This window comes from Glycine soja, chromosome 7 (assembly GCF_004193775.1).
Source record: "Glycine soja cultivar W05 chromosome 7, ASM419377v2, whole genome shotgun sequence".
NCBI classification, from domain to species: Eukaryota; Viridiplantae; Streptophyta; class Magnoliopsida; order Fabales; family Fabaceae; genus Glycine; species Glycine soja.
The window spans coordinates 44,820,533-44,839,797 of NC_041008.1; the positions used below are offsets into that span (position 1 = coordinate 44,820,533).

At 31.9% G+C, this 19,265-nt stretch overlaps 5 protein-coding genes across 5 annotated transcripts; 3 read left to right on the forward strand and 2 right to left on the reverse strand.

The window, feature by feature from the left end:
- Window positions 1–1,713: 1,713 nt before the first annotated feature.
- Window positions 1,714–2,355, reverse strand: LOC114420040 (protein RALF-like 33). The gene has a single exon (XM_028385883.1). The coding sequence runs from the start codon at window positions 2,286–2,288 to the stop codon at window positions 1,932–1,934; it is 357 nt and encodes a 118-aa protein (XP_028241684.1). The 5' UTR covers window positions 2,289–2,355; the 3' UTR covers window positions 1,714–1,931.
- Window positions 2,356–6,487: 4,132 nt separating this feature from the next.
- On the forward strand, window positions 6,488–7,767 carry LOC114417780 (40S ribosomal protein S21-like). Its single transcript, XM_028382844.1, has 2 exons — window positions 6,488–7,002; window positions 7,538–7,767. Exons 1-2 carry the CDS (start codon window positions 6,784–6,786, stop codon window positions 7,601–7,603), a joined length of 285 nt encoding a protein of 94 aa, XP_028238645.1. The 5' UTR covers window positions 6,488–6,783; the 3' UTR covers window positions 7,604–7,767.
- Window positions 7,768–9,284: 1,517 nt separating this feature from the next.
- Window positions 9,285–9,999, forward strand: LOC114420740. The gene is made up of 2 exons (XM_028386553.1): window positions 9,285–9,291; window positions 9,386–9,999. The coding sequence occupies exons 1-2, from the start codon at window positions 9,285–9,287 to the stop codon at window positions 9,997–9,999; spliced, it is 621 nt and encodes a 206-aa protein (XP_028242354.1).
- A 2,193-nt stretch (window positions 10,000–12,192) lies between these two features.
- On the reverse strand, window positions 12,193–13,164 carry LOC114417675 (putative F-box protein At1g67623). The gene has a single exon (XM_028382775.1). It carries the CDS (start codon window positions 13,013–13,015, stop codon window positions 12,290–12,292), a length of 726 nt encoding a protein of 241 aa, XP_028238576.1. The 5' UTR covers window positions 13,016–13,164; the 3' UTR covers window positions 12,193–12,289.
- A 1,509-nt stretch (window positions 13,165–14,673) lies between these two features.
- Window positions 14,674–18,314, forward strand: LOC114420042 (alanine--tRNA ligase). Its single transcript, XM_028385885.1, has 8 exons — window positions 14,674–14,971; window positions 15,047–15,196; window positions 15,285–15,397; window positions 15,530–15,622; window positions 16,081–16,183; window positions 16,257–16,331; window positions 17,664–17,759; window positions 18,053–18,314. Exons 1-8 carry the CDS (start codon window positions 14,873–14,875, stop codon window positions 18,110–18,112), a joined length of 789 nt encoding a protein of 262 aa, XP_028241686.1. The 5' UTR covers window positions 14,674–14,872; the 3' UTR covers window positions 18,113–18,314.
- Window positions 18,315–19,265: the final 951 nt, after the last annotated feature.

Consider the following 19,265-nt stretch of genomic DNA (forward strand, 5'->3'; position numbering starts at 1 on the left):
AAAAAATATTTATCTGCATGATAATTTTCTTTAATTAGGTGGCATTTGAATGATTTGCGGTTTTTTCTAGATTGTCCCATAACTCTAAGTATTGATGTTACTCAAGAATTGCAGTGCTGGATTTTCTCTCTCATTATATTGAGGGTTTTTTATTTTAAAAATTGTGGTTGCATCAAGTGCAATGATCTTTGACAGCTTAACAAAGTTCATTGGGATATTTGGTATTGGTGCGTGCAAAATCACGTTGAGAGTAGCATATGTGCTAGCTAGAGATACTGATTGCCATTAAATAATGTAATTACTATCAAAGTGTGTATGTAGGTGTAGAAGAGTCTTTGCCTTTGGGGTTTGGGCTCTACATTCTCAAATCGGTGGTCCGGGACAAAATTAATTTTAGTTGGGCAGAAGATAATGAGACAAGGGTTTGTGAGGTGTATTTTAGTTGTCACACAGAAAAAGGTAAAGATGCCATCATAATAATCATAGGAGCGCGTCCACTGATTTTAATTGATGATGCCGATGGGATAATAATGCATGTGAGCCTGCCTTTAATCAAGGATAAGACTAAGAATACCATTCCTCCTCAAATGGAAAGCAAAAGAAAAACCAAGATTTTGATTAAAGGTTCTTAACTGTTTATGAAATGACTACCCTATTACTACCAACGTTGATAAAGACCATAATAAATTTGATAGCAAACTCAACCGAAGTAGTAATTGTAGTATTTGGGATTTGAATTTATTATTGGAAAGTCAAAATTGCAATATAAAGCTGTTGAAAATACTACTAATTGTGTAGTAGATAGCTGCGCTATTTGCGGCTCGGAGGCTGGAAAAAAATGTTTGCACTATTAAAATTGTAGTATAAAACTAATTTTGTGTGTTACTTTTTTCTCCCAAACAAAAATCACATAACAATAGCAATAATCTTGAGCACTTGAACCGACAAAGAAAGAGGAGCATCCAGTGTATTTGCCCTTTGTTTTCATTTTTTGGAAATAGAATGAGCTTAGTTTTCTACTATTTTTATTCCTCAATTTCAACAAAAACGTGTACTGGAAAGAGAAAAAAGGAAACATGGAGGGACAACGCACGGGACAGATGCCAGACTCCTTCTCTCTCAAGCCACATATCCAAAAGGCAAAATCCAAAAAGACTCAGATTTTTAGTTCCCATTACGCTCTCTTTAGAGAAAATTATTATTAGAAAAAAAAATATACATTGAATATAAAAAAATGTATACCTTTATTTAATCATAATGATAAATTTATTAATTTTTATTATAATTAGACAACAACTTACAAAAGTATTTTATATGATCAGTGTATTAAACTATTATTATTATTATATGATTCTAGGACAATTTTCATGTGATACTGTATGAAACTATATTTTTTAACTTTTGAAAAATCACACATATTATATGAAGATTAATGTAAGCCACATAATCCCAAATCAGTGTAATAATTTCACTTTTTCATCCAAAAGCCACAGAAAGCAACCGTAATTTCAGTTCTCATTACCTTTCAAACCAAACACTGGCATGTAGAGTACCAAATCTGTAGTCACCGCCATCAATAATCCCCAAACCTCCCTTTCATCTCCGACAAGGAAAAGAAGCAACACAACACAGGCACAAACAGAAACCACCGACGATCGACAAGAATAATAAAAACACAAATCAAACAATGATAATAACTTTGACACAACAAAATAACAATCAATAATGTGCACCTAAGATTAAATTAAATTACAACACAGATACAGATACAAACGGCGGCAATTAGATTTTATTCATCTCTACTTCTCTTTCTCTTCTCTACTTGTGTATATATATTTAGTAGCACGACAATAATAATATAACAATTTTCATCAATTACAAAAATATAAATAAAAAAATGAAATAAAAAAAAAAAGAGAAGAAGAATAGATTCAACGCCTGCATCGGGTGATAGCACTGCATCCGCGGCTGTAGGGGTTGGCCTGAGCGCCGGGGCGGCAATTGTAATAGGAAGCACCACGTCGGGAGCAAGGGACAGTGTTCCTCCTCAGCGCACCGTAGCTTATGTAGCTCCTTCCTGCTAGAATGCGCCGGTTGCTCTCCGACTCCATCAGAAACTCGGCGTCGTCGCCGGCGAGGAGGCTGCACTCGGCGACGGATCCGCGACAGCCGGACTTGAGAGGGAGGAAGAAGGCGTCCAGGTCGAGGGTGGAGGATGAGGATTGTGCCACGTGGACGGCCAAGATTGCACACAGGAGGAAGAAGGCACAGAAGGTTGAGCTCCCCATGATTGGATTTGAAATTGGTTGCTTGAGTTCTGAGAGAGTCACAGAGGAGAAGGAGAAGGAGCTTCTGCTCTCTCACATTATATGCGACGGTTTACGCCAAAATACCATCAGATTCTCCCAGTAATTACGAGTGCTGCCACTTGACTTTAACGTGACTCGTTATTGCTTCGCACGCACTCGTTATCATAAACACCACCAATACCGTATATAATTCTACTTCCACCACAGGTTTCACAATAAAAAAAACATTCAGGACTATTATTAATGCTGTACGAGTTTTAATATATTCTTTTTACCATATTCATTAGTTAAAATTATAAAGGAGATTTATTAAATAAGAAATATCGCCCATACAATTTTATATTTTTAATCAATATTACATCTAATCTCTTATATAAAAAATAAATAACTAATTCATAATAACCAGTAAAAATAGTTAAATTAGTTTATTTTAATTAATAATATTATAAATTTTATTTTATTTTTATTTTTAAGATATCTAGAATTAAATATTTTTACTAGAAATTATATTAAGGATATATAGTAAAAGAAAGTTAGCAAATAACATGTCTAAAAATGTATGTTTCTTATAAATAATGAAAAAGCTAGTAATTTATTTAATATATAAAAAAGTTAGTGATAGTATTACAAAAAGTGTATTCAAAATAGAATGTTCAATTTTTTATTATGAAATTTTCTCTCAAAATATCGAAGTGAGAGATAAGATGAGAATAAGTGTTGTTGGTTGAATAAAAACAGGTGATATAGAAAGAAAGAAAAAACTAAAAAAATGAAAAATAATATTGATTCATCTTTTGACATTTAAACCAAAACTGAAAACAATAATGGGAAATAAAAATCATTAAAGGGAAAATGAATTGGCGGCCCCAGGAGCATTTAGATTTTAGAATAATTAAAGCAGTTGTTGTTAGTGGGGCGTGACGAGTCAGGGAAGATTTTCAAATCTAGTTAGTAGCTATTAATGAAAATCGAATGCAATTCGCCTAATCATTTGAGGAACACTAGAAGAAAAATATGCATTTCAATTTTGAACTAACTACGTACGCTCAAGATTTTTAATACCTAAAAAGAGATAAAGAATCTATTACGTGTCTGGTTGAAAAACATTTAGATCATTTTTTTAGAAGAACATCTAGATAAATTTATCCTATCATAATAATATGTATTTTAATATGAATTTATAATTTAAATTAATTTTATTAAAAAGAACTTTACATATTTTTAAACTTATTTAATTTATTAACATGTTATTGATCTAAGTAGAATTAAATTAAGTTTTTTAAATAAAATATTGTTATTAAAAAGAGAAATGTGGTCACTCACTAAATAAGAAAATAAGACACTTTAGTTTGGTAAGAAATAGTATGTTTGGTAAGATTATTAAGTGATTTTTTTTTATCAAAGATAACATTTCAAAACTTATGATTAAAAGTTATTGGATTCTTTAGTTTTTTTTTTGGAAGAATTGGATTTTTTAGTTTACTCTTGCTTTTATATTTTATTCTCAATAATTAATTATGAAATATAAAACTATCTATAATAAATTATTTTATACCTTGCTTTTATAATTTTCTTACAGAAGGTCAGTTTTACCTGTTTTAGGCAATTTAAATGAAATAAATTGTTTTAAATTAACTCTTCGCCTAACATATAACTTTTTTTTTTCTTTTGAAGAACGGAGGGACTACAAAACTTATTTATACTACAATTAATTGTAACAAAAGATAATTATAAATGTATCGATTGCTGAAAATAATTGTTTCACTTTTTCTTATAAATATTAATTTACCCGTATTTAAATAATTTTCAAAAACATTTTTATCATAAATTCGTTACGAAAAGCAAAGATAATTCAAATTTGGTGTATCAAAAATGTATTTATTAAATTAAAAAAAAATCTAAAATAACTCATGCAACATCCTGGGTAAAAGAACTTGGGATAATGTAATGTAATATCGTAGTCGTAGATTTATGTACAAAACACCGTCAGAGAAAGTATAAGCAAGAGACCAGTAAATATTGTTTTTAAGATTATACAAGAGTTCATTTAATAGTAAATATTTATAATTGATTTCGTTATTATAACACATGTAAAATTTATTATCAAGATTAAATTAAACATTGAACAACTTAAAAGATTAATTTTAATAAATTTGAAAGTAAATAGGCCTACAGCATTGAGCTATAGTAATGTATATAGCTATTGCATGGACCCGCGTTAGCGATGGATGGAGCTGTCATCTGCAGTTTGACTGCAAATGACGTTTCTTGGCCACTCGTTAAGGGCTATTCCACACCCTTTACAGCTCTAAAAAGTAGTAATATATGCATATGCTTATGCAATATGTAATGCATGTTGTGGTCACCTGTCACAACTTCAAATATTCTAATTATAACCAAAATCAGCATCTAATCATAAATAAAAATGTAAAATAAAATAAATAAAAATAATTTGTAACACCCCCTTCACAGCTCTAAAAAGTAGTAGTGCATTTAGTAGAAATTAAAAATAATATAAAAAGATTTATAATAAATCACACATGCTCAATTAATTAGTCAACCTCCCTTTTGTTAAGATTGATATTAGCAAAATGCAATATTTTGTTTTGTTTGACCTATGGATCAATATTCAGACACCTTTGTAGTGCATTTAGTTATAGGGTATGATAGAGAATAGATTTTGTTTTAAAAGGAAGAAGAATTGATTTGTAATTTTTAAATTTTATTGACTAAGTTGCTAAGAATATGAAAATATATTATTTGTATTTCCCCCACTTCTTTTGGAAACCAAATCCAAGAACCCTTATACTCTCTCTTTTCAAACAAACAAAATAAGGGATTCTTTCCTTTCCTTCCGCTATTTCTTCTTCATTAAATCTCCTCATTTTACATTTTATTATTTGAACTAAACACGTTATCAGGTATTAACTAATCCTGCTTAAATTCAATAAGATTATTAAAAGTAATAAAATTCTCTCTCTAATGAGTGGTCTCAAATGTGAGTTTTTAAAATGTTTTTTTTTTTACATCAAATGAGGATCTATTTTTTTTTTTTGAAGAAAAAATGAGGTTATATTAAAACATGTTAGGAGAATTTTCTCGCTGTAAAATATGCTATTTAATTCAACTTAGATTACCCTATCATTTTTTTTTTACAGAAAGATTACCCAATTGTTGTTGGATAAGAAAAATAATGAAGAGCTTGATAGTATCATATTTAACATGTCACTTTTTTTTGTCATTAGTTAACAAGTCACCTAACTTCACGATTACCTTAATACCTTGGCTATTCTTGGATCAACACCATCTTATTCAAGCTTGTTTATTCTGTTTTAAAGTGTTTTTGTCAACATTTGTCACGGTTAGTGAAAGCAAAAAGAAATGGTTCTAAGTAGGCTTGAAATTAGAAAAAGGGCCAGCATTGACAAAATCGACATGGGAGATTAGAAGGCCTTAATTTGGGCTCAGTATCAATCTAATCGGGCCCAAACCCCAACGATGACAGAAACATCCCCTGAATTTTTTAAGGGGTCTTTTGGACACTTTGTGATTGAAGATGTTCTAAGGGGTCTTTTTTCATATTTTTATCCTACAGAAACATCCCCTGAATTTTTGCTACACCGTGACAGAATTAAATCCGTTAAAGAAAAGCATCATGTGCATTACATGGACACTTATGCCTTGTTCTTCCTCATAGAACCTGTTAGCAATTGGAGGTCGTGAAGCTCCTAAAAATTCCCAACATTGAAGATGACCAATGTCTTGTCCTTTGATTCCAATGGTGGGGGAAAGTGAACTAATCTTGTGTAGACAGTTTTACAGTAGTCCCCAAATCTAGCGGCTGAGATTCCTTTCCCATTAAATTGGATTAAAAAAGTAATTACTTTCTTACTTCTCTATACACTCAACAATGGAGGATGGATTTCACTATTCTCCGGCAATTTGAGTTTCTAGTCTATAGAACCCGCACCGGTTTCAAAATTAGGAAAATGAGACAATTCTAAACTGAAAAATTAAGAAACATAAACAAAAGATAAATAAAAGATTTAATTAAATTGCAAAAAGATCCCTCAGAATAACTTGAATCACAGGGGGAGAGACTCATTAAACCGCCGAAGAAAACTTGCTCCAAAGGAAATGCCTAATTCTTTCGCCCCTCGAGGTACGTTCTTTCTCTTGGTTTTTTATGTTGTTTTGTAACGTGATTTGGATTCTTGTGTTTTCGCATCCTCTTACGTTCTTAACATTCTCAATTTTTGTTTATTCCCCTAGTGATTCTATGGTTGTCAGTGTGATATTTTCGGTTAATCGTTGTTTGTTGTTTTTTGATGTGGAATTGTGAAACTTTTATTCACTGATTTAGGTTTCTATACATTAAACGAATTGAAGAGGCTTATACGATTATACCCCGATATAGAAATTAGAAAATGCAGAACGAGGAGGGAAAACTCACTGGGCTATATGTTCCTAGGAAATGGTACTACGTTGTCACGTTTTTTCGAATTGTGGTTCTTTTGTGGAATTTGAACTGATGTTATTGTTAAAGCACGTACGTTGCAACTCTGCCACTAACAGACTCATAACTGCAAAGGACCATGCCTCGGTTCAGATAAACATTGGCCATTTGGATGAGAATGGTATCTATAATGGTCATTTTTCCACTTCTGCTCTCTCTGGCTTCGTTCGAGCACAGGTTTACCATTTTTCAAATACATTACTTATTGCATTATGGTTTACTATTATTTAGAGTATTGGCAACTTAGAGCTTCCAATGACAGCACACATTGCCTTTTGTGGTTAGTGAATTATCATGTTTTAAAATAAGCACCTGGTAGTATCTCTATGTTGCATAACTGCATTAGCATTGTTGATTACCGATGGTTATCCTTTAAAATAACTTAATTACCGTAGGTGGGGTTGGGGGTTGTGTGGAGCGTTTGGGTTTAATTCTTCTCTGGTTGTGTAGTTATACCATTCTATTCACCTCTTTTTACTCTCTTTTTTTGACGGGGGATGAAGCTATGATACAGTGATATGATTAACACTTGAAAGTGGAGCAGATTCAGGTTTCTGGTAGTTTGTTTGTTTTTGCATGCATGCTGGAAATTTAGATTTAATTGTTATACACTTTGATTGCTGTGGGACATAGATGTTTTCAAGGACACGCTTTTATATAGTTTACTCACGATTTCTATTTTTACCTAATGATTTTATGTTTTCCTTTTCAGGGTGATGCTAACAGTGCATTAGATAGGTTGTGGCAGAAGAAGAAAGCAGAAGTTAAGCAACACTAGAAGTGTTAATAATTTTTTGTCTGAAGTCCTACATTTTCTAGAGACATTTCAGTATTATGATTGTGGAACTTCGGTAATTTAGTTATAAATTTTGCAATATTTTGTTTTTCTCAGCTGAAAGCTGCTTTTTGACTGACTGACACTGCATTCAGAAATATTTGTTCGTTTACTCAAATACCTTCCACTGATTTATGATTGATTATGTTTGAGAATCTTATCTGTTTGGTTTAACTTTAGGTCAGCTTGTTGATGTGATTATCCTTGTAGTAGTATAATATGATTTTGTGCCTTCTCTATAACTTAAGAATTGTGCAATAATATGATTTTGCGCCTTCTCTATAACTTAAAAAACACTAAAACAGTCCTTAAAATTATGCCACTGAGGGCAAATGTGAAAAAATGGCCATTATATATTGATACATACCATTCTCATCCAAATGGTCAATGACAGTCTGTTATAGTGGCAGAGCTGCAACGTACTTGAACAACCAACCCCGCAATTCAAAACAACGTGATAACGTACCATTTCTTAGTGAGCTTTCCCTCCTTGTTCTACATATTTTATATCAGTGCATAATCCTCTTCGATCGTCTAATATATAGAAACCTAAAATCAGACAAATTAAGTCCATAAGTCTTCAACATATATATAAAAGAGGAATTAAATTATATCCATATAACTTTTACAACTATTATAATAATTATCAAAGTTCTATGTCGCATAAAAAAAACGTAAACAATAACTTACGGAAGTTATCACATTGATAATCAGAGAAGCACAAGGGAAATAAACCAACAAATATTGAGAATGTTAATACTGTATTTGTAAGAGAATGCGAAAGCAGGTTCAGAATCTAAATCACGTTATGACAAAATATAAATCTAACTTATCTCTTTCTAACAAAATTAAGTTAAGATTATATATGAAGTGATGTAATGATATTTATTTTGACAAAATTTGGATATGAATTGATGTATCCTCGATCAATGTGTCCTTTGTAAACATTGATGCAAATAAGGTTAAGTAACCATTTTGACTTGGTCCAACCGAGTTATATAGTGGTGGAAGTGGACGCTTTAGGCGTTTTAACTTGGGCTTGGGGTTTTAACTTGTGAACCATACGATAAATCTAACGATTCAGATTTATTATAAAATAATTTTAAATATTTTAATAACTTGACTAGTGTGGACCATTAGATGTAAACGTTATGAATGGTGAGGATTTTGTTGGAGGGAGTGGGAGAGGATCGTCCTTATCCTTTTATATATATATATATATATATATATATATATATATATACTGTCCGAATTTGCACATGTGATTCATTAATATTTTTTTTCTATCTCTTCCCTCTTACATCATGTCATGTCACTTATATATCATACATATATATAGTAGGTATTGAATAGCATTTTCAATGTTTAAATATATTTTTTCATATTACGTAGCAGTTACTTATTAGAAAAGAGCAATTAAAAAAAAAAAAAAGGAGCAGGAAAGAGGCCCACGTCCTGCCAGAGGGTTATACCAAAAATTTCACCATGATTAAAAAAAACCTTAAATCAAAGTCCAAAAATTTCCTGAGTAAAAACTGTTGAAAAACAGATCATTTATGGTGAAGAAGATGAACTTTAAGAGAATGACTCAGAATTCTTGCATGGTGGAACCATGCAGACACAAATGGCTGGTTTATTAGGAGTAAAAAAAAAAAAAACATCAAGAAACAACATAGAGTGAGAGATGATGAATTTGTGAGTCCCATATTTCAAATGTGTTGTTAGAAGAGATTTCCACCTCTGACCTTTGCAATGTTAAACAATGTTGCGAAGAGTTTCTTGATGCCGCAGAGGACGATCATGTATACCAACAGGCGTCCCTGGAGAAGTTTGCGTTGGCGTCATTGGCATGGTTCACCAGCGACAGCGAATCCTTGTTTCTGAAACGTTGCAAGGAAACTGGCAACACTGAGATCGTGTACCGCGAAGCAATGGTGGAGTACTTCACTTCTTCGAGGGTGGAGTCAGGCCTCGAAAATCTGAAAAAGGTCGCCATGGAGGGTCACGATGAGGAAAAAAGTGCATGCTTTTTTATGTGCAGTGAAGACGAAGGAGAGAAAAAACAAGGTTTTGATATTTTTTGTTCATTTAAAGCGTCCACATCTATTATTATGAAATGCAGGAATAGGGTGAAAGCTTTTGTCCAAAGCATGTGGGTCAATAACAAAGCAGTGATTCGAAATCGCAAGACATCTTTCTGCCCTTCCGTCACGTGCAATAGTGAGAGGCTGAACAAGCTTTCAAGATGGACGTCATCTTCTGAAGATGAAGAAGCTGGTAGCAATGCTATTTCCTGTGAATGTTGCCGTGTGGATTATGAACTTTGGACTGTTTTGTAACATTTTTGGAGTGTAAGTTCAATTTGTCTTTATCTAAAAAAAAAAGATTAAATTTGTCTTACAGTAATGATAGTAAAACAATTGTACAGATTAATACAATTGATTATGGAAAAATTGTTATTTTTTAAACTTAATTTAAAAGTGTTTTAAACAAAGAGATCAATCTTCACAATACGGTCAATAAAAATTCGAGAAATATTTACATTTAGGATCTAATTGTGTTTGAAACTATATTGTCTTAGAAAGGAAATAAATGCAAAAAATGGAAATGGAATTTCAAATATCTTACATTATTATTTTGTTCAAAATTATAATTTTTTAATAATTTAATTAAAATCTACTAGCAATTTAATTTTTTTCTAACATGATTTTTATTATTTTAAAATAATTAATTTAAGAGTTGCATCCATATTGATTATGGTAAAATTGTTATTTTAATAAAATATACTTTAAAAGTGATTTAAACAAAGAGATTAATCTTTCACAATAAAATGAATTAAGATATAAGCTTTTATGAGTGAAATATTTACATTTAATGTACAATTGTATTTTTAAATTAGAAAGAAAATAAATGTGAAAATCCAAAATGTGTGAAATCGAATTTCAAATCTGTTACATTCTTTTTCTTTCCAAATTAGATTTCTTTACGAATTTAAATAAAATGTACTGACAATTTAAACTTTTCTAACATGCTGTCTAATTATAGATATTTCTATATGGTAAAAATACTAAAATCGATATTTTTATTTTATAAAAAAAAGTTACTTCCATATTGATTATGGAAAATTTTCCATTTTTATAAAATTAGTTTAAAAATGTTTTAAACAAAGATTAATCTTTCTCGGTATGTTGAATTAAGATTCAATTTTTTTTTTTGTTGAGATCATATGTAATTTTTTTTGCAATTATTCATATTCAAAATATGTAAAATCACTATGAGAAACAATTTTTTTATATATAATATTTAACGTAGTTACGTATACAAAATAATTTTTACTTCAGATTATTGATTAAGCTTCACACCAATAAAAATATTATAATCCTACGAAGAGTATCATATTATCATCCTGGTTATCATACTAATGATAATATAGTTTTCCAGAAAATTCATGTGTCAACAAGATTTTTCTCTCTCTAAATTATGCTAAGTGTAAATTACTGAGTTCAAAAGCAAACACAACATAAAAAGCAACCAAAATCACTGTTTATAATATATGAAAAATTAAATGTAAATTAATTATATTATTTATAGAAAATAAGAATTAAAATAATTAATTGAATTGTATACAAAAATAATTTAATTATCTTGATTTAAAATATTTATTATATTAATTATATATTTTAATTAGTATTATTCATTCTGTTAATCGATTGATTGATTAAAGTTAATTAATTCTTGAAAAATATTAACGGTAATTAGAAACATGTATATTTTACTGATTATTATGGAAAAAATTGTAAAAAAAAATCAATTAAATCAAATTATAAGACTTAATTGATTGTCACAAAAATGTTAAAGTTAATTATTCACACGCGTGCACATACACCTACAAAGTGCATGGTAGTGTGATTGGAACTAGAGTCGGAGACAAACACACGCAAACTAAGTGCATGGTAGTACTTGGAGACAAACACTTACTAGGGTCGAATGAAAATGATCACAAGATATAGTGTTACCTCTGGTCATGAAATATGGTGCGGCGATCTTCTTCCCCTTAATTTTCAGACAATATTTTTTAAATACGATCAAATACTAAACATGGATATATAATTTTTTCTTAGAAATTCAAGTTTTTAAAATTATGACGTTGTGAAACTCTATAGCTAAATCTAACTCCATAGAAATCTCACTTTCCATCCAAGAAAGAATCCTACATGATTAATCACAAATCAACATAAAGTACGCAAATCTAGAACAAGAGAATTTAATTTACAAATGAAGGAAAAGTTTTTATGCGGATAGAAATCTTAGTAAACTCAAAAGGAACAATTAGATTGATAGTTTGTAAAAAGACCATTCCCGTAGACATATGGTTTTTCTGGAAAACTTGTTATAAGATCATACTCTTTGTTGGATACCAAATGGATCTATATATATGTGAGAATAATATTGGAACGTGATCATATTTTTCTGTTTCTAAAATTCCCTTTGGAAGACTATACAAATTAAGAATGTTGAATATATATAAAATATAAGGAGAGAAAAACAAGAACTTGAAGATAGAAATATTTGTACTAATTGGTTTCCCATTCTGATTCTTGATTGGTTCTGGATGACAAATTTAACTTCTTAGACTCCAAACATGTTGCAAAAGAAACCAAGTTCATGATCAGCACCGCAGCGTTGGCATGAAATACCACCATCTTTATCCTCAAAAGACGACCATCTTTTTGAAAGCTGCTTCTGTCTCTCACTATCGCACGTACCAGAACCGCAGAAAGATGACTTGCCATTTGGCTTATTTTTCAGCCACATGCTTCGAACAAAAGATTTGACCCTCTTTCTGCATCTGATAACAGACGTGGACTCTTTCAAGGAACAAAAGAGATCAAAACCTTGCTTTCTTTGTCCTTCATCTTCACCACACATCAAAAGCATGCAATAAACATATTTGGCATCATCGTGACCCTCCAGCGCCGCCTCTTTCAAATTCTTGAGACCCAATTCTACCCTTGAAGAAGTGAAATATTGAAGCATTCCTTCACGGTACAAAATCTCCGAGTTACCGCTCTCCCTGCAACGCTTCAGAAAGGAGGATTCTTTATTGCCAGTGAACCATGGCAGCGGCACCAACGCAAAATTCTCCATGGAGGCGTGACGGTACACGTAATCATCCTCGGCGGCGTGAAGAAATTCTTTGCAACATAGTTTTATCATGCAGTGGTCAAATATGGAGCGAGTGGCCACCTTGGCAAAAATCTCCACTTGCAACTCCTTCGGAAGAGATTTGATGGTGGTGACAGACACAGATCCATGCTTCTTGTTGCTTCCTTTCTTAACTCTTAAATCAGCCATTGCTTCAATCTTGAAATCGATCTAACAGGGAAGGTTGGAGGAGGGGGAGGCTTTCTCACCTTACAACATATGACTCGGAAAACGCAATGTATATGTATATACTAGTAAGTGTATAAGTCGGTTGGAGACCAAGTCAAAATCGGTTACTAAGAGGCATCTATGTAAATATCTTATCTAAATTTTGTCATATTATATTGTAATCTTGTTAATTTTATATAAAAAACAATTAATATTAATATAATTTTGTCAAAACGATAGATTAGATTAGATTTATATCAGCATAATCTATCCTAATTTTAATTTTGTCAAAACATGTCACAAGAATAACTATGATTTATATGCTATCATTGTCTTAAAAGTGATAATATTTTAATACTCACTTATTTTAAACATTTCATCAACAATTTTTATTTGGTTATATCTCTCTTCTTATTATCATATCATCAATCATATTTATATTTTTTTTTCTTTTTTCACTTTTCTTGTGGATGAGTTTAGTTGTCAGCAAAGAATGAGAGAGAATAAATAAAAAGATAAAAGAAGGGAAATAGGTGAAAAATAGAATGACAATGACAATGACTTGTTTAAGGGTGTACATGAGTTGGGTTTCACAAAACTTTTAATCAATCCAATCAAATTTAAATGGATTTATTTGTGTCGGTTTCTTAAGAAAAATATTTAAAACTCAATCCAAATTAATCTATTTGTATGTGATTTGAGTTATATTGTATCGACGGGTCAAAGTATTTAAATTGTCTGTTATTTTTTTAATTCAATATTTTTATTAAATAAAATATTGAATACATAACTTATAATTATCACGTGTAGTCAGATAGTAGAAGAAAAAAATCAAGGAATTAAATTATTGTTATTATCATCACATATGTTAACATGCTATGTTAAATATAGTTTAAAAATTAAAATATAATAAACAAGTTTAAGAGTCACACCGAAGCTTAAAAATTCAAAAACTATAACTGTTACAAAATATTTTGAAGATTTCAATGTTAGCAAATAGTCAAATGAGTAGTACAAATAGTTTGAAACAAATTAAAAAGGAGGAGAATGAGTTTTATAGCGTCTGGCAGACGAGCACGTGTGATCGCGCCTGATAGACCAACATGTCTGGTCACGCCTGACAGACCAACACTTTCTAACCCTGTCCCACCTTCCCTGCCACCTTATCACGTGCCATCATTTCGGAGAATGCGTCCAACGGAGAAGTGCATGTAAATAATTTGAGAACAGATCCATTTAAGTAAATAATTTGTAAAAGGAAACCCATAGGATATTTTTGCCAAGATCCTCTGCAATTGAAAAAATTGGAGAGTGTCCACTCAAATAAACGTGCACCATTTATTTAAATTAACGACTGAGATGAATATTTACCATTACTCAGCGTTTCAATAAACGTACGGAAACAAGTCAAACAACTCTAGTTTTGTTTCTGTACAGCTTTTCCCAAATGAATTCTGGTGAAACCTTCCCTTTCGACCATCACTTACAACGAGGAGCAGTTACAACTCTAATATAAATTAAAGGTTTCAACAACTCTAAAATAAATTGAGTTTAATATCTATTGTTAAATTACTTTATTACTAAAAATTAATAAATCTTATGATACAGACTGAAGATTTTTTAATCTAAGTTGGACCATAACCCTTTTTTTTTTTTCTCAAACAAATCAGGGATGAGTTTGATAACTCCAATGATACGGTGAGTTTTTCCCAACCGTTAATTCCAAATCAATGGTGCATATTTATTTCCATTGGAGAAAAATGTTATTGAAGCAGGTGGGTGTTATTTCCGTGGTCTAAAGCAAAGTGAATTAGACTTAGATTCTGATTCTGGGATTGGATGGAGCTAGGCCTCATGGATAAGAATCCAACGAAGCTGGAACACTTTGATGACATGTGGAGGCTCGAATCCACTGCCACACTATTATCTCACTTGAAGGTTTGCTTTAATGTTTTAGTTAATTATGACAAATGGTGAAGGAATGAAGAATTCTAAAACTAATAATCTGGATAGGGGGATGATGGTCGACATGTCTTGACATTGGATCGTACAATATTCTATCCGCAAGGTGGTGGTCAACCTGCGGATACTGGCTTTGTACTCATTCATGGCTTTGATAACAACAAATTTCTGGTTTCTGATGTTCGGTCCAAAGATGGAATTGTAAGTTTCCAACAATCAAATTTCAGATTACTTTTTGTTGTTGAATCCGTCTCTGGGTTGTATTTATTATTTTATTACTGTGATGTAGGTTTTTCACTATGGTTTCTTTGAGAACCTGGGCGGGGAATTTGAGCCTACACTCGAGAAAGGGAAGGAGGTTTCACTCTTTGTTGATCAGCCCAGGCGAAAACTCAACTCCAGGTTTAAATTTTTGCAGACCATGAAATTCTTCAATCTTTTCTCTTCAATGTGTGATTACTACACCGTTTATAAGAAAAATTTTAATTCTGCTTCTGTAAATCTAATTCTTTTTTGGTTTTTTCATTTGTGTAGATTGCATTCAGCAGGACATTTGCTTGATATTTGTTTGCCAAGAATAGGATTGGGAAATTTAGAGCCTAGCAAAGCCTACCATTTTCCTGATGGGTATATCATTTTCCTGTTTTTGAATCTTTTTATGCGCCTAATCTGAATAGGTTGAGTCTTGAAAGTGATCTATTTAATATCCAAGCTGACTGGCAGTGTGGTATACATCAAATCATTGCTGATGTAGGATAATATTAATCATGATCAAATGGGTTTGCTAGAAGTCTAACCCTTATCTTCGTCACCCAAAGATTTGCATGGTGACACAGGTCTTGTAATGATTTTTTTGGTGATGTTTACATCTTTGAGGGGACTTGCATGGTAAAAAAAATCTATAGAAGACTAATATAATGAATAATATGTGGAAGACCAATTTAATCAGGGGTTTACTCAGAAAGATCTAACCTTCACTAATCAATCTCCTGCTGTTGTACTCCCATGAGTATTCCGTTGAAATGTGTTCAGAAGTTCTAAAGTTTGCTTCATACTTGCTATTGTATTGTAACTATTGTTTCCAGGCCTTGGGTTGAATACAAAGGTACAATTTCACAAAATGAAATGCAGAGTAAGCAAAAGGATTTAGAGCTGGAGGCCAATGCATTAATTTCCATGGGAGGAAAAGTAAGTGATCATGTTCACAAATTGCTTTTTATATGTAGCATCAGGTTCTGAAAATCTTCACCTTGCCATGTAGGTTTCTGTTGATATATTACCATATGATGAAGCTGCTAAGCTTTGTGGTGGGTGTCTTCCTGATTATGTTCCCAAGGTCAGTCTATAAAAGATATAACCTTACAGCTTACTGCAAATAATTTCCTGTGTTCTTTATACTGAACTAGTTGTTGGCTTTGCTATAACCATAATGCATGTCACATTGTTATCTTACAAAGTGCCTAAATATTTTTATTTTTATTTTTGGATAAATCAATCAACTTCTGTTAGAATTTCCTTCAAAGGTCCACTGACAAGTGACAAAATTACAGTACTATATTTTGTATCCCTTAGTATAGCGTCAGGAATATTCCAGCTCATACAGTCTCTTCCATTGGTCTCTGATGCTGAAATTCTACGTGGGACAGGAGATTCACGCTTATGGTGTTCTATCCACTTTGTACTTTGTAGAAGTCCTCATAAGTCATAAATATGAAATTGTTTTCATGAAAATGGAAGAAACTCTCATTTCAGTCATTGTGAAATATGAAGGTGATAAAATCATTTCAAGCCTTAATATCAGTGTGCTTGTGTCAGTCAGTCTGCCTGCCTGCCCTACATGCATGTATTTACTGGCATAGAAGTAGAACCAACCTGGAGAGTGTCATATATTAGACTTCAACCTTGTTTGTTTACTGTTTTGAAAAATACAGTTTTATGATTCCTATAATTTGTCTGTCTCCTGAGTATATTTTAATGTGTTTGTCCACTGAGCACATTTTTGTTTTCTAAAAGTTTGTCTTAGAGGACTCTAAGAAAACATTTTCCAACTATTTCTGTTTTTTTTAAACACTTGTTTTGAAAATGATTTTCAAAATTTAAATGGGAAATTGATTGCTGACTAGTGTGGAAATGCTTTAGAAAATGGTTTTAAAAAAAATGAGAAGAGAATCGAACTGGCTCTTCATGTTTTTAAATAACTGTATTTTTATGTTTTCGTTTTTTTGTTGTTGACATCTCAAAGGACATGGGATTTATGCCATACATCATATATCACTTCTCAATCAGTGTATTTGTATTTACACTGCGTCATTATAAAGTATGAAACTGAAAAAATGGAGAAATTGTTTTTCTTAGGAACACATATTCATTACCACAAAAGGATAATGGTGGTGGTAAGCAGTTTTATAATGTCAGATATCTACCAACGCCCTAGCTACTGTCCTTGCTTGTTGAAACTGGTATTTTGTTATAAACTTACAATAATGGAACTGGAGCTATTCTTTGAAATTAGCTGATGTAGAGCATTCACTATCTTACATTTATGTACATTACCGGCTTATACTATATTAAAGGATACAAAACAATGCTAATTTAATCTCAAATCTGGTTTTGTTCTTACTTTTCTGCACCACCCTATGTTTCAATATTGATACATCAACTCTCATAGGAAAGCACACCTCGCATTGTGAGGATAAGAGATAATCCTGGCTGCCCCTGTGGTGGTACTCACGTTGCTGACATTTCAGACATCAAACAAATTAAGGTATGAAATCCATTTATTTAAACTAGTCAGCTAGATAGGTTAGGTTTGATATTTTTTGTGTCAATTACTCAGTTTGCTCTTTGTAACTAATAAGGCTTTATTTCTTTGTACATTTATTACGTTTTATAAGTAGCACCATTGAAGTTGTTTGATTGAAGCTGTTGAATTAATCCAAACTTGGTTGTTCTAAGACTTATTATTTGGTCATAAAAAGAGACTTTTTTTCCCTTGTTATATTTGGTTGGTTGGTAATAATTGTGTTATATGCTTCTGTAATCTGTGTATTTGATCAGGTTTCTCAAATTCGCTCAAAGAAGGGGCTGACAAAAGTCTATTACTATGTTGAATCCTAGTTATATGTGGCTGAGTCTGGTGCCATGAAACTGCTATTTGAGCTCCATACTGATGACTACTCTTAAATAAACATCACAAGAAACTAGCTGAATCAGTATTTTGTATATAGGTCTCAGTTGGATAAATTTCTCTATAAATACTTACAGAAGAAGATAAGAATATAAAATAAATTGAGTTTCTCTTCTGAGTTCTGAGTTAAAATCAACTTGGGTACTTTAATTTTTTAAAAAAAGTTCTTTCATTTAAGTTGTTTTTCACTTACAAGAAAAGTTTGATTCATTTTACCTTTTTTTTGTCACTTTTTATGGAAAAATTTATCAAAACAATTAGACAATTCTATTCATCAATTGTGTTCTTGGTACCACCACAAGCAGTTACATCTAGTCATGGGAAAACTTGGATAATGAATTTGAATAGAACAATTTCTAAAAGCATGTCAGTAGTCAATGAATGGCTTGAGGGTAGCAATAATCATGGGTGTGTTTGTTTGTCCATTGCAACGACGTTGACGTTCAGTTGCGTTCAACTGAAAAACGAAAAACGAAAAACAAACACACTATGGGGTGTGTTTGAACAACTCCAATGCACCCGAATGGAAAAGATTCTCTTTGGGTGGATTGAGATGAACCCATTTGAGGTGTTGGAATGTAATCCAAACACACACTGACTTAGATACTTGTTTTTGTATGTTATGCTCTAACACATCAAGTGTTCTGTTATTTTGTTCTCTCTCTCTCTCCAAGCACACAAGTTTATCCCCTTCTACATGTCATATTCTCGTCATTCCAAATACCGGTTCTTCCTAAAACAAAACTATTCAATGGCCCTTTAATTTGCTTCAAACTCACGCGCATTGATCTGTTGACTACCAGACAAGTGAGAGTCGATATCTTAATTCACTTTAAAATGCAGGTAGGTATTTGGTTTTGTCGCCTCCTCTGAAAAGAGGCGATGCACGTCATGATCATAATGATTTTGATCTTTCTCTGTCCCAGCTGTTATCAGAAAGTTGAATTGTCTCAAATTTGAAATTGAATGGGTGGTAGTGATGAGTTTGGCACCTTGTCCAAAGTCCAAACTAAAAAAAAATATATGGGTGCAACAATGTGGTCCATGTAAATTTCTGCATGGAAGGGTATAATGCGAAGCAAC

What these genes read in the sequence shown, in the direction of transcription:
- LOC114420040 (XM_028385883.1), bottom strand. Translation starts at nt 2,288, where the DNA reads ATGGGGAGCTCAACCTTCTGTGCCTTCTTCCTCCTGTGTGCAATCTTG.
- LOC114417780 (XM_028382844.1), top strand. Translation starts at nt 6,784, where the DNA reads ATGGTACTACGTTGTCACGTTTTTTCGAATTGTGGTTCTTTTGTGGAA. An exon ending in CTGGCTTCGTTCGAGCACAG is followed by an intron (nt 7,003 to 7,537) that starts GTTTACCATTTT and finishes TTTCCTTTTCAG; the next exon opens with GGTGATGCTAACAGTGCATT.
- LOC114417675 (XM_028382775.1), bottom strand. Translation starts at nt 13,015, where the DNA reads ATGGCTGATTTAAGAGTTAAGAAAGGAAGCAACAAGAAGCATGGATCT.
- LOC114420042 (XM_028385885.1), top strand. Translation starts at nt 14,873, where the DNA reads ATGGAGCTAGGCCTCATGGATAAGAATCCAACGAAGCTGGAACACTTT. An exon ending in TAATTTCCATGGGAGGAAAA is followed by an intron (nt 16,184 to 16,256) that starts GTAAGTGATCAT and finishes CTTGCCATGTAG; the next exon opens with GTTTCTGTTGATATATTACC. An exon ending in TTCCTGATTATGTTCCCAAG is followed by an intron (nt 16,332 to 17,663) that starts GTCAGTCTATAA and finishes CAACTCTCATAG; the next exon opens with GAAAGCACACCTCGCATTGT.